The 15,447-nt window shown below is 36.7% G+C and overlaps 1 protein-coding gene across 17 annotated transcripts in view; it reads right to left on the bottom strand.

Moving 5' to 3' along the window:
• The window catches only part of PPIP5K2 (diphosphoinositol pentakisphosphate kinase 2), a 143,640-nt gene that overhangs the window by 87,825 nt on the left and 40,368 nt on the right, over nucleotides 1-15,447 (bottom strand). For all 17 annotated transcript variants that reach the window (XR_006354154.1, XR_006354151.1, XM_043977058.1 and 14 more), the window contains exons 3-5: nucleotides 14,861-15,056; nucleotides 8,034-8,124; nucleotides 1,888-1,973 (exon numbers count right to left, since the gene is read on the bottom strand). Coding sequence is in view for 15 of the 17 variants with exons in the window: in XM_043977058.1 (XP_043832993.1) it covers nucleotides 1,888-1,973; nucleotides 8,034-8,124; nucleotides 14,861-15,056 (373 nt within the window). In the remaining 2 variants the exon portion in view is untranslated. The remainder of the gene's footprint in view (nucleotides 1-1,887; nucleotides 1,974-8,033; nucleotides 8,125-14,860; nucleotides 15,057-15,447) is intronic.

Below are 15,447 nucleotides of genomic sequence, written 5' to 3' on the forward strand. Positions count from 1 at the left end.
GAAACTTTACATTTTAGTAAAATACTTTTATACACATAATCTCATTTAACCCTCAGAAACATCCTGGGAGGTTGAGTAGTCTATGATCCTCATTTTACAGGTGAGAAAACTGAGAATCAAAGAAATTATGTGACTTGCCTAAGGTCACAAAGGGAATAGATAAAATAGAGACAGCATGACTCCAAACCCAGTGCTCTTTGTACTACACCATGCTGTTTATTAATAAAGTAACACACATATGTGCTCACAAACAAAACAAAAAAACTTACCTGTATAGATTCCATAGCAATGAAATTGGGTTTTTGCAAAAATTTCAGGTTGACATAGTAACAAAATAATGAATTGCTATGCATAATAAAAGGTCATAAGCAAAATATCAGGTTATATACATGTTAGAGAACATTATAAATTCAAAACAGAGTAACCACCAGTGGCCTAGAAAATAAGTCTGCTTAATTCAACTAAAAAAAAGTTTTGCATACAGAAATATTCATTAACTTTATGATGCAATATTCTCATCACAAATCGTTTTGGTTGTTGTGCCTTACTAAAAGGAAATCAAGAGGGATGACTGCAGCGAAACAGCTTGGTACTTCAGCACCCTATCATCACCTTATTTGTCTAAATAGAGTTGGATATAGGAGTTATTCTAAATGAAAGTACAAATGATCTCTGGAAATGGCTATACTTTGACACACATATAAGGGACCAGCAATCTTAGATATCACAAAAAATAATATTTTTAAAATAGTTAGAAAAATTAAAAAACACAATGCCCCCTTCATCTCCTACAAACCTATCAACTAAGAGGCTAAGAGATAATATTTGAGTCCCCTAAATGACTGAAACAATACAGAGCTTGACAAAATCCTAAGCACAACAAAATATCTCAAAAGAAAAATGTAAAAAAGAAAGGGGTTTTTTTTGCAGCAAAAGAATACAAAACTTTTAATTGAATCCTTTTACTATGTGATTTCTACAATGTGGTTTTGATTTTATTTTTCACTCTTCTTTTTGTCTTTTTTAGTTTTGTAACAAATAACATACTTAAAGTCCCAAGAAACTACAATAACACTATTAAGTTTAATTTTAAATATTACAGTTGGCTTTCATGCTCAAGATTGGAATTAGCTCCAATTAAGTAATCAAAAAAGTAATAAAATGAACATATTCTAAGAAAAAATATGAGATAAATTCTATGGGAATGTTCTAATACAATGTATACCAGGGCATAGTTCTTATCTAATCAGGCATTAACTGGAGGCATGCATATGTTATTGCTAGTTTTGTAATATCATAAGTTGTTATATCAATACTCTGTTTTGAAGTTTTGGAAGGGAATTCAAATAACATTTGGAGTTTAATTAGTGGAACAAAATACATGGGTGGAATTCTTAATGAAGGATAAGTACAAATAACCAAGTTGTAAATAAGTGGTCAAATATTCTGAGGAACCACAAGTCTGTTAGTAAGTATAGCACTTTGGTAAATCTTCACCCTGTCAAGTAGAAGAGAAAACAGCTGTGATTTACAGTGACAGACATTGCTCTGTGGGGGAATTATGTGCTTAACAGAAGAACTAAAGCACTCTAGAGGGTCCCATCCCTAGGGCAGCATTAACTGTTGCTACCCATTATGACCAACTGAAAGTCTATGTTGATCATGATCTAGTGCCTTCCTTGAGGGATGTCACATCTTCACATTTGCTCTGGGCATTAAAATGGGAAATTAAGCAGAGTTAATGACTTTTGCTCTAAATAAATTCCCCCAAAGTCAAACAACTATTTGAGATTGGTTTAGATGGCTGAATTCTCCTGTGACCACATCACCTGATGTGGTATGGTGGGTTGTTAGGGGACAACTTACTCATGACAAAAATCCTCTTACCTTGGGGATTATTTGGATCTCGGTTTAAAATTGCATAACGAGGAAGTAAAATACCTTCAGCTTGAAGAATACTATACACTTCTCTCCTAAGGGAAAAGGAAAAAATACTTTTATATTAAAATAAACTCAACACTAGTAAGAATAATCACTGTTAGGTGCGGCTAGGTGGTGCAGTGGATAAAGCACCGGCCCTGGATTCAGGAGTACCTGAGTTCAAACCCGGCCCCAGACACTTGACACCTACTAGCTGTGTGACCCTGGGCAAGTCACTTAACCCCCATTGCCCCGCCAAAAAAACCAAACAAACAAAAAAAGAAATAATCACTGTTGCTTAATGGAGAAACTATCAGTAAGTCATCTTTTTCTGAGATTTTGATATATAAGCACTGTAATAATATCATTATTAGTTTAGAGAAAGTTTTTAGACAATTCAGTTTTAATACCTTAAAGATTAAAAGAAGTTTTAAAAAGAGAGAGCAGGGTATTGGTAAAATGACAAGAGTATCAAAGCAGGATTTTAGTCAATAAAAGCAACTATTTCACATTTTTTATCTTATGTTGATAATTTTTAAAATATAACTTTCTTTATTGTTAAAAATAACTGTTTAAGTTTTAATATAGTGGGGAAAGTCACAGAACTATACTTAAGTCCATTTATAGGATAGATTTAGAAATAAAAGGGATCTTTGTTGTTGTTGAGTCATTTCAGTCATATCTGGGATAAGCAGAAAAGGCAGTTCAGGTATCCCCTGAATCTTACCTTCTCCAAGCTAAAGCTCCCTAATTTCTTAAATGAATGGCATAGTTCCCTCTTGGACTTTTTTTAATAAGGAATAGCTCTCTGGGAGTAAGAGGAATGGAAAGATACAGTAGGAAATGTGGGTGAGATAAAAAATAAAAAGATACCAACAAAAACTTACTTGGGATATGATCTGATAATTAAAAATCATATTAAAAAACCACTTGAAAAGAAATCAATCAGGTATTATTCAGAGCAATGGTTAAGGGATGAATTCTTAACCAAAGACAAAGGCAATCACAAATGAGAAAAAAGATCATTTTGATTGAAATTATTATTTTCAAGAAATTGAAAAGTTTTTTCAATGTTTTGAAATTAATGCAATTAACAAATTAACATAAGAGAAGATGTTGTTTGGGGGGAAATTTGTGGTCATGTATCTGTGATAAGGGATTGATGGTCAATTATTTAGGAAATTAATAGATATAAAACCCAAAGTTATCTTTAATAGGTAAGTGGTCAAAAGATATGAACAAACAGTTCTCAAAAAAGCAATGGCAAACTATTTACAACCATACAAAAGAATGCACCAAATAGAACAACTCATTGTTTCAAGGTGGCAAAGACGATAAAAGATGGAAATAGTGTTGGAGGGGTTGTGGAAAGACAGAGGTACACTAACATAATATACTCCTTTTTTTTTTTTTTTTGGTGGGGCTATGGGGGTTAAGTGACTTGCCCAGGGTCACACAGCTAGTGTCAAGTGTCTGAGGCTGGATTTGAACTCAGGTACTCCTGAATTCAGGGATGGTGCTTTATTTACTGTGCCACCTAGCTGCCCCCTATAATATACTCTTTTTTTTTTTTTTGGCGGGGCAATGGGGGTTAAGTGACTTGCCCAGGGTCACACAGCTAGTAAGTGTCAAGTGTCTGAGGCTGGATTTGAACTCAGGTACTCCTGAATCCAGGGCCGGTGCTTTATCCACTGCGCCACCTAGCTGCCCCCTATAATATACTCTTGATAGTTGTGAACTAGTCCAACCATTCTGGATAGTAACTTTGAATTATGTAAAGTGACTAAAATATTCATACCCATTGGCCCTGAAATTCTATATATATCAAGGAAATTGGTGATAAAAGGAAGGCTCCAATATACACTAAAATGTTTATAGAAACATTTTATATATATTCATCTATCTTCCAGGGTTATTATAAAGACAAACCAAATGGCATAATAATTGTAAGCTCTTAGAAACATGCCCGGCACATGTTAAGTGCTATATAACTGTTATTATTCTTAGCTAGCTATTATTGATGATAAATACAATGAATACATAGAAGAATGGGAGGACTCAGATGTAGGTGAACCTCTCTGCAGAGTGAAGTTAAGGAAAACCAAGAAAATAATGCAAGAACGGTGCATATTATAGAAGGATAATGCAAATGGAAAGAACATTAACAAAAGAAACTGAATGCAGTGAAATAATTACTGACCCTAAGCTTGATACCAAAGAAAAGAGATAAGAAGGTACTGCACCTTCTTTCTATACAGAAGAGGGGACCATGGATGTGAAAGACTGTACACATTGTCAGACTTTTCTGACATGTTGATAAAGTTGAAAAGCTCCCCCCATATTTTTCTAAGGAAAAATAAAACATTAAAAAATGATCTTCCATGCCTATTTTGAAAATCACCACGTTTACTTAGTTCTAAGACACCTCTGCTCCTTATCAGGATTTCTCAAACATTAAATATAAGAGGATCAGCCATGACACAAACAAGCTGTTCCAGGATTGCATCATTTTTTTCCCCCAGCCAGTGACAAAGTCACTGAGAGCATATATTTTCTTACTATTGCTTCAATTATTTTTGGATTCAAATCCCTCAACTATTTACATCCTATCATTTCCACTCTGAAGACCACTCTCCATAGTAATAAAAACAAAAGTAAAAAAGTAAAATAGTTAATAATGCTTAACTAACTTAATATTAACCTTCTACTTTCCCCAATGGAGAATGGAATCATAATAGTGCTTGCAGAACTGTTGTGAGGATCAAATGAAATAATATTTGAAAAGTGCTTAGCACAGTGCCTGGCATATAGTAGGAATTTAATAAAAACAATATCAATCAATAAGCACTTATTAAGAACCTACTATAGGGGGAAGCTAGGTAGCACAGTGGGGGGCAGCTAGGTGGCACAGTGGATAAAGAATTGGCCCTGGAGTCAGGAGGACCTTAGTTCAAATCCAGCCTCAGACCTTGACATTTGCTAGCTGTGTGACCCTGGGCAAGTCACTTAACCCTTATTGCCTTGGGGTGGGGGGAAGAACCTACTATGTGCCAGGCACTGTACTAAGCACTGGGGATACAAAAGAAACAAAAGAAACAAAAGACTGGTGATTAAAAATTTATGGGGTGCCCCATCTATGTCCCAAGTGTTAGAGATCTTAGCTGGTATTTCTGATATAGTTACTTAGAAATTAGAGGCTATAGCACCAATTAGGGGCATTAAGCATTTATTAAAACATATTAAATATTAGTAATGATAGAGCACATGGCTTTGAAAGATCAGAAAGCCTATCTAGGATAGAGAGCGAGTAAAAGCGCCTGTGCTCCCTCCAGCGTTCCATGGCCAAAGAGCAAGAGAGCCTGCAAGCATATGCTCACTGCACTCAGGAGGAAAGGCGGCCCTTCCACACTGCTCAAAGCTAATTGGTTAGCATCATTCAAATCTGCTGGTTTACTGGACTTGAGGGTGGTCTGGTGCAGCATATGCTGAGGTCAGAGTACTGAGGACAGACCCTCTGAGGGAAAGGTTTTCAGGTAGGTGTGGTTTTAATCTCTAACAGTCTCTATTCACAGTCCAAGGTCCAACTACATTCCCTTTTGGCTGGCCCCAAGAAAGGTCAGGGAAGGTTCTCTGGGTTAGGCCCTCCAGCAGGGGCCTCTGGGAGACCCCCAAACCCTATTATTTTCTCACAAGACAAAGGCAAAAGCCCTGCCCTCAAGGAGCTTATGACGTAATGAGGGAGACAACATGCAAACAAATATATACAATGCAAGCTATATAGAGAATAAATAGTAGGCTTCCGCCAGTCGTGGACGACCATGGCTCAGCGCCATGAAGAGCCACAGGCCACAGTGTGGCTGTGCAGTCCAATATGGGAGCCACAGCTCCTGCTGCAACGAGGATATCGGAAAACTGTGCTCTCTGTTGCCCATCGGTTCCTGCGTCTCATTCGTTTTTCTTCCTCCAGAGCTTGGAGGCCCATCTCAGCTGTGCACAAGCGGCTCCTGAGTACTGAACTCCATCGGGCACGGTCCTTAGCTCCTCCCAGCTGCCTGTGTCTATTCCCAGAGCCCTCAAGTCTCACTTGCATACATCACTGTAAGGAAGCTGGGGGCGTCCAGCAGGTCTTTGGCCTGGGGGTAGCTTGCCATAGAGTAGGTCTTTAGGAATGCGCCAGTCTTGCATGCGGTACACATGACCGAGCCATTATTATTATTATTATTATTATAGAATAAATAGGAAATAATTAAGAGGGAAAACACCTGAATTAAGAGGCATTAGGGAAACCTTCCTGTAGTTGAGATTTTAGTTGGGAATTAAAGGAAGCAAGAGGGGTAAATAGTCAGAATGAAGGAGGGGAAGCATTCTGGATACAGAGAACAGTCAGAGAAAATACTTGGAGCTGGAGTGTCTTATTCAAGGAACAGCCAGGAGGCCAGTGTTACTGGATTTAAAAGTATGTATTAGGGAGTAAGATATAAGGAAGACTGCATAGGCAGGAGGGGGCTAGGTTATGAAGGGCTCTGAAAGTTAAAAAGAGCATTTTGTATTTGCTCCTGGAGGCAACATGAAGCATCTGGATAGTGTGTATGTGTATGTATGTGCATTATTCAATTCCATTGGTTGACAGGACTTGAAGGTGATCCAAATTAAAATGAGCTCTACTAAGACATCATGATGTAATAACCTAATGGGAGGGAAGCTCTCAAAGGGTGAAGTCTAGTCTTTAGGTGGGATTTAATCCCATCAGTCCTCTTAACCAAACAAAAGAATCAATCTCCATCTCTACTGTACTGTACTGTTGGGCTGGCCCTGAACAAGATTAAAGTCTTCAACCAAGATTAAAGAATTGAACTTTCTGACGGAACAATCCTGGAGAGAAATTTGGAAGTATGCCCAAAGTGTTCTAGACCTGTGCATACCCCCTTTGATCAAGTAATACCACTGCTAGGATTATATCCCAACGATACCCCCCCAAAGAGAAAATGACCTATTTGTCCAAAAATATTTATAGCAGCTCTTTTTATGGCGGCTAAGAAATCAAAAGAATACCCATCAATTGGGGAATGGCTAAACAAGCTGTGGTATATGATGGTGATGGAATATTATTGTGCTATAAGAAATGACATGAAGGATGACTTCAGAGAGGACTGGAAAGACTTATATGAACTGATGCACAGTGAAGTGAGCAGAACCAAGAGAATGTTGTGCTCAGGGACAGCAATACTATTTGATGAAGAACTGTGAATGATTGAACTGTTCTCAACAATACAATGATCCAACAACAAGAACAAGACAATCCCAAAAGACTAATGATGAAACATACTATCCACCTCCAAAGAAATAACTGATATTGATGGAACACAGACTGAAGCATGCTATTTTTCACTTTCATTTTTTCCTTTTGTTTTCTTATACAAAATAACTAATATGGTAATATTTTACATAATCATACATGTATAACCATATCTGATTGTTTACTGATTCATGGAGGAGGGAGATGAGGGAGGGAAGGGTGGGATAAAAATTGGAACCCCAAACTATAAATAAAAAATGTTTATTACTTAAAAATAAAATAAAAAGTAAAGTGCACAACAACAACAAAAAGAACTGAACTTTCTGAAGTGGGGAGAAACAGACTGAAACTGATCTGGGTCCCCCAAAGAAATGCATTAATTTTCTCATAGGTTTAGCAGTCCCTTCCTTTCTTATTATGTATTACATCTAAGTCTTTTTCTTATTCTTTTTGTTCTTAAATTCTCAGGATTTGACTTCAAACTTAGTATTGTTTTCTACTGAGTTCTTTCTGACTCCAACCTTATTAGTCATTTGCTACCTGCCAGATGCCAAGGCCCCAAATCAGGCTTTCAATACCAGTTTTTCTCTTTTGTTTCCTGCTGTCCAGAATAGTGGCTATCATGAGCAACTTTTTGCAGAATGGTCCTACAGAATAATTCTAAGCTCCCAGCTATTCTCTCCACTTGTAGATATACACTGAATACTCTTGAACTTTCCCTATATCCCAATTGCATTATATTAACTATTCACTTCAACAAAAGTAAACTTTATCAGTACTTTTAGTTGTTCAAAGATGACTTAATTATATTACTTACCTGTCTTGTATACGATATTGCATATTCAAGTCATTGATCACAAATGGATTCCTGAGTTTTGCATAGGCAACTGCTTTGTCCAGTGGAAATCCTAAGATTTTTAAAGAACATTGTATTAATAAATAAAGTTACCAGCATTATTAGCATAAAATGCTATTTTAAAAAGATCAAGACATAAAACCTTATACATGGTCCTTAATTTATGGTTTTTTAAAAAAAATCACATCTATAACTGAATCTAATGATTATTTTTGTGAAATCTAAAAAGTCTGAGGTTTAGTTTTTCTACTTCAACAAAATCTTGTCTTTCATCTCCAAATATGACTAAGGCTAAAAAACCCATACCACATGCAACACATGTGTGCACATGTTAATACATGTGTGTATACATATATGTGTTTGAACATATACACAAATATACAATGGATTCTGAAATATACGGAAATAATCTAAGCTATGGTACAGGCAAGTAGGGGGTACAATGGATAGAATGCTGGGGGCAACAAGTTCAAATCCAGCTACAGACATTTACTAACTGTGTGACCTTGGGCAAGTTATTAAACCTCTAATTGCCTCAGTCCCGTCAACTGTAAAATGGAGATAATTATAGCATCTACCTCACAGGACTGTTGGGAAGACCAAATGAGATTTTGTAAATTTGTAAAATATCTAACAGTGCTTGGCAAGTAGTAGGCATTCAAATGCTTGTTCCCTTAGGGCTATCCTTTCGTACACTGACAGATCAATGTTGCATTGTATATGGTATAAAAATCAGAAATGAATATCTAAAATTCTTCCCCCACAGCCAGATGTTATAATTAACAATTAAATGAGCAAAAGATAGCAGAAAGGCCAGAGAACAATAAGATGCACGTGGCTGAAATAGATTGTAAGTTCCTCCTCTCAATTGTAAAACCTTTGTCTTAACTTTGTATTTCTAGAACAGTACTTTATATAGCCCAAGTGCTTAATATTTGTTATGCTGTCTAAAGAGAACATAAGGATGAAAAAGAAGAGGAAATTATGTTCTGAATCTGATTCTCACTAACAAGGAAAAACTAGTTATTAAGGTGGAAATTATAGGACCCCTGGGGTAAAGTAACAACAGTTTCCTAGAATTTGTGAGAGAGAAAAAGCATTTTATCAAAATCTGACATGCACCCTAGATTTATGGAAAATAGATTTCAAACAGTTCAAAGAAAAGACAGGTAGGATTCTGTATGGGATAAAATTCTAGCTATACTGTCTAAAATATTTAATGAGTGGTCGCCAATAAATTATAAGCTTTAGCAAGAGTTAGGCTTTTAAGCATTTATTAAAGAGAATAAGAATTTGGTAAAGAGAGACAGAAAGGCCTAGATTCATCTATTTATTAAAGGGAGAGGGCATTCCTAGCTCCCTTCTCCACCAGACTCCTCAGGAAAGAGCATGAGCCAGTACACCAGCCTCTCCCTTCCTCCTCCCACAAGCCAACGTCACTTCCTGACGCCAAAGAAAGCCGCATGGTCCTGCCCTCAGAGGCCCTCTCCTCATGGCGGAGCTTTTCTACAGTAAGTCTCTAGCAGGTGGTGTCATTCCAATCGTTACAATTCCATGAATTAAGATGCTTTAGGGAAAGTCAACCAACGAGTAATGGGATATGTTCAAGAAAGAAATTGTGAAAACACAAAAGGAGGAAATATGGGATTTTTCTAGAGGCTGATATGGATGCACAGAAGACTCACCAACCAACCTAGAGTATATTAAAAGGAAATGCAAAGAAAATGGAAGTGAGGCCAGGTAACAGAAGGTGAGAGTGTGGCACAGTTCTATAAAAATACAGTCATGAATGCTAAATCTCAGAATGAGCTATGGGTGGCAAAGGAAACAAAGGACAAAAAATAAAAGGAATTTTGTTGGTTATGTTGGGAGTAAAAAAAAAGGGACCAAAAAAAAAAGGGGGATCTTTACTTAGAGTGGATGAGATGATAGCTGGCAAAAAAGAAGCCAAAGCTGCTCAATTATTATTTTATTTCTCTTTTCTCTGTCAAGGAGAAGGAATTGTGCTAGACATCACAGAACAAAAACCACTAAAAATGAGTAAAGTGGTACCAAAGAGATACATGGAGACATTATTAAGGCACTCAAATTCAAGTGACCAGGCCCATATAGCCTATATCTTTGTGTACTGAAAGAAATGGCAAGATGTGGTTAGTGAGTCACTATCAGTAATACATGAAAGATCATAAAACACAAGAGAGGTACTACAAGATTAGACAAAAGTAAATACTGTTCCAATTTTCAAGAGAACAGTGTCTACAAACTACAAGTAAGTTTGATGTCAAATTCTGAGAAATTTCTAGAAAAGCAATCATCTAGATGGGTTAGTGGCAATTACAAAGAGCCATTGCCAAGGGAGACCAGACAAAATGGCACAATAGGGAGAAGCAGTACAGTCTAGCTCTCTTCCACAACTACTCCTCCAAGATGCAGAAAACGTACCAGACTGAGTCAATTGGGAAATCCAAAAAAATTGCAGTGAGTCATTTTTCCATTCCATGTCTGCATAGGGAGAGATGTCTGACACTGTGAATGGGATCTAGTAAGAAATGTACTATGCAGAGCATTCCAGCACTCCGGTTTCATCATTCTAGTTTCGGAGCTATAAATAAGGACCTAACTGTGGCTATGACTAGGATCCAAGAGAGAGGTCTCATCTTATGCAAAAAGCAGGAACAAGTATCAAGTGGCAGATTGATCCAGTGTAAACTGAGGAAAGGAACTGCACCTAGAAATGGAGAAGCAGGTCAAGGAACCATTATGGGTCTTAGACTGCATTCTGAGCAAGGAATAAATACTGAAATGAGCAGTGTCTATGTGGCTCTGACCCATGGAGTGAACCCTCAAGGCAGTCCAAGAGAATCTGTAGTTTTCTCAATGAACCCATAGAGCCTTCCAGCTGGGTGATAGCAGCTGAATCTAGCAGCAGACTACTGGAGCTATGCCCAGGGCAAGCTTTCTGTTGTGTTCCTCAGACTAAAATCCAAGTCAGGAACTTGCAAAGCTCAGACCAGGAGAGCAGTGCTTAGACTTTGTCCTAGATCAGACTGCTTTGGGTACACTGAGCACTTGCTTCCAGGTCCCTAGTCTGGGCTATCCCTGAGATTCTGGGCTAATGCAATAACCAATATTCCCAAAAGGCAGTTGCAAGACTCAAGAGGACACAAAAAAGGCATAAACACAGCCTGGTCATTCCCTCCAAAATTTCCCTGAGATCGGCCTTAACATAAAGGCCAAAGTTAGGAAATGAGGCTGGAAGAATGAGCAAGCAAATAAATAAATGGCAGAGTGATTGTGCTGACAGGGGCACATAAACCCTGAAGGAAAGAATGACTTCAAAACATCTACAAGCAAATCTTCAAAGGAAAACACAGGTTAGGCACAAATGCAATTAGAATTCCTTAAAGAAACAAAGAGGAAAAAAATGATTTTATAAATGAAATGAGAGAAATAGAGGAAGGAACTAGAAAAGAAATTAGACTCTGTTAAAAAAAAATTGGAAAGAGAATTACCAACGTGAAACAAGAGATACAGATATTTACCCAAGCAACAGACCCCTGGAAAATTAGCATGGGACAGTTGTAGTTAACGACTCCATGAAACAATTAAAAAAAAATTAAATTTAAAGATTGAGAAAAAAAAGAGACCAAAATATAATTTCATTAATATAAACAACTGACCTGAAAATAGATGAAGGAAATAAAGAATCACTGGATTAGCTGAAAGACATATTTTAAGAACTCATAAAACTGTCCACATCTCGTGGGTGAAAAACATAAAGAATTTACTGATAATCTCCCAAAAGAAACTCCAAAATGAAGACATAACCAAAATTAACAGCTTCCAGGACAAAGAAAATATACTGTAAGTGGTCAGAAAGAAAGTATTAAATGTTCCAAGAAGCCACAGTCAGGATCACATAAGATTTAGAAGCCACCATTACAAAGAAACAGAAAATTTTAAATAGGATATTCCTGAAGGCAAAAGATATTAAGAGTAATTTGCCCAACAAAACTAAACAAAACCTATACCAGAAAAGAATGAGCTTTTAGTGAAATAGAAGGCTACTCAGCATTCCTGCTGAAAAGACTAGAACTGAGTAGAAACTCTGAAAGCTGTGAGAGTAGACAATAGACTGGAGAGCAGAGTCAGAATCCAAAAGGATCTTAACAGGGTAGGATTTGGGGTTCAACTGGAATAAGTCTAAAGTCTTATACTTAAACACAAAAACACCCATTTCATTAGTAGAAGATGGGAGGGTCTTGGTCAGATCACCTATCTTCAAAAAAATGTCTGGACATTTATACAGAGTGCAAGCTTGATATAAATGGGCAGTAACACTTAACAGCAAAAAAAAAGCTAATGTAAAGTGGAGAGGAATTAAGAGGTATAATTTCAAGAAACAGAGAGGTGGGGCAGCTAGGTGGCACAGTGGATAGAGCACTGGCCCTGGAGTCAGGAGTACCTGAGTTCAAATCCAGCCTCAGACACTTAACACTTACTAGCTGTGTGAGCCTGGGCAAGTCACTTAACCCCAATTGCCTCACTAAAAAAAAAAAAAAAGAAAAAAAAAAAGAAACAGAGAGGCGATAGTTCCACTATACTTTGCCTTGTCAGACCTCTTCTGAAGAACCACTGATTAGGAAGGGCATTAATAAATTGCAGAGCATCCAGAGGGTAAAGAGTTTTGAGTGAGGATCAGCTGAGAGAATTGGGCATATCTAATCTGAAGAAAATATGACATGGGAAGGGTGTTACAATAGCTGTCTTCAAGTATTTGAGGGGCTACCTTATGGAGGAGGGATGAGGCTGGTTCTGTTTGCCTCCAGGAGGCAGAACCAGAAGAGATGGGTAGGAGATGTAAAGGGGAACATTTAGGTATAATGCCAGGAAAAACTTGGGAGCTTCCCAAAAACCCTGGGAAGGGATGTGCCTTCCTCATTAAAGATGCTTAGACACAATCTATATGATCACCTATTGTGTATGTTATGATGGGGATCAATTCCTTTCATGTTTAGTTTGGATTAGTTGGCCCGTGAGGTACTTTCCAACTCTCAAATTCTGGGATTCTATAGAATGGAATTACTAAGGATGAATACTTTAGGGTATAGTGAAGGCTGGGTTATATTTTGTTGTGTAGCTCCTATTTGAAACCGCACTCTCTAGTCTAATTTTAATTTTAAAAGTTATTCACCTCAGAGGTTCATCTATTAATGTAAAACAATAATTTCAAAATGTATAGCAAGAAATAAATTACCTTCAAAAACACCTTTAAAAACCATTGATACTAGCTATGTGGCCCTGGGCAAGTCACTTAACCCTCACTGCCCCACAAAAAACAAAGAAAAAACATTGTGTTTCTCAGCACTTTTGCAATAATTTACTGTGTCTCTATAAAAAGGATTACATTTTATGATACATATAAAATAGTTCAGAACTGGTACAGGTGGATTCATAGGTCAATAAAAAATTGGGGAATTTCTCTGCAAGATATAATTTCAAATACAGAGGAGATCCAGATGTGGCTATTAGATCCACTCTACATTTCAAACACATAAATCAGAGTGGGTTTTTGCCAAACCAACTTGAAAGGATATTCTAATTTAGAAAGTCCTATAGTATTGAAAGCAGTTGGGATCAAGGAATTGAGTCACGTATTAAATATTTTCCAGAATTGGAGAGCTTCGAATATCACCCTCTCCCTTTCCATATTCCCAAACTCACTCTATTTGACAAATGGCCTATTTTAAATACAAAGGGATGTCTGCTGTCTACAAAAGTTGATTAATGGGATGGGATCATTTAGAAAAACAGTGGTTAAGAGGTCCCATACCCAGGCTTTAAATACAGAGGTTACTTTTATAAAATGTACTTGGTTAACTTAGGAAATACAATTGTAGGCAGAGCCCTGTGAGGTGTACAAAAGGTATCTTATTCTCTGGGGTTACTGGATAAAAAGATGATATATCTTACAAAGAAAGTTTTAAATTAATCTATGAATCCAAACATATCAATGGCTAGTATATTCCCTCCAGAAATTACTTGGTATATATTTTAGATTTCAGTATATGATAATGTAAACTCAAGAAGGACAGAGACTTTCATTTTTGTCTTTGTATCTCTGGTGCCTAGTACAATGTTTGTCACATAACAGATGCTCAATTAATAGCTGTTGTATCAAAGTTGTAATAAGAAGCTTCCAAGACATGTGTAATGGAAGAATAACACTTCCAGAAGAAGGAAACTGAGTTTTGGGGGCGGCCTAAGTAGTATTTTCATCACTGCTGCTCATTCAAGGAAAGTGATACAGAAAAGTGGTTTGGGAAGTAAACAAATGGCTAAGATGACAGGGTCTCAGAATGTTTGATCATCATTTGGAAAGTCATTTAATCTCTCTAAGTCTGTTTCCTCACCAAAACAATAAAGGGGGGGGAGGGGAGGCCCATGCGGTATTTGGCCATAAGGATCCAAAAGGTTCCTTCCAATTCTAAGATCTTAAAGTTAATGGAAAAATATAACTTATTTTGAAGAAATTTGCTTTATGATCAACCTCTAATGAACATATTTTTAAAAACCTGCTAAGTATAAAATAGAAATGTTTTCTGTCTTAGGAGTTAGTTCTTTCTGGCATCAATACTAATACTAATTATTTTGTGGAAGGGAGGAACAATTTTAATTATTCAACTGGGCTATTAGTATTCTAAATGAAAACAAGTCATTACTTAATATTATTTCAGACTCAAATATTAAGAAAATACAAGCATTTCATACAATGTAAAAATGATTACCTTTAGAATGGAAAGAAATAAGACAATCACATAGTGGCCAGTTGTCTACTGGTTCATTCAAAATAACATCCTCTTCAAATATTACTACTGTGATGTATTTAAATAAGGAGACACGTTCAAGAATTTCCTTCATTGGTTTCGATTTGGATTTCTTTGCCATGGAACATATTCCAACCACAATCTGCCTTTCTGGTGGCTAAAAATTGATACAAAAAGAAATGAATATCCCAATTCACGCTGAAATAAACTCCAAAGTAACATATTAATCAATGAGAGGCATTTTACAAAGTCAACATTCTTGTCTTGACATAGGTGCTTAATAAATATAACCTGATGATTTTGCTTTAATATCATATACTATACTAATACATTATTATTAGTATAGTATAGCAAAATCTTTAAAAGTTGCCATACCCTTGAATTCCTAAATTTTAGAGGTGCTCTGTGGTTCTAGTAAGAATAAATATATAAATAACTTTAATATATTACTCCTTCTAGTCTTGACAGAAGACTCACTTGCTAATGGTATTTTTCAGACTTTGCTTGTCAAATGATTTACTCTTTAGCTATACAAGTTGATGCAGACT

Source organism: Dromiciops gliroides, chromosome 1 (genome assembly GCF_019393635.1).
Source record: "Dromiciops gliroides isolate mDroGli1 chromosome 1, mDroGli1.pri, whole genome shotgun sequence".
Lineage (NCBI taxonomy): Eukaryota > Metazoa > Chordata > Mammalia > Microbiotheria > Microbiotheriidae > Dromiciops > Dromiciops gliroides.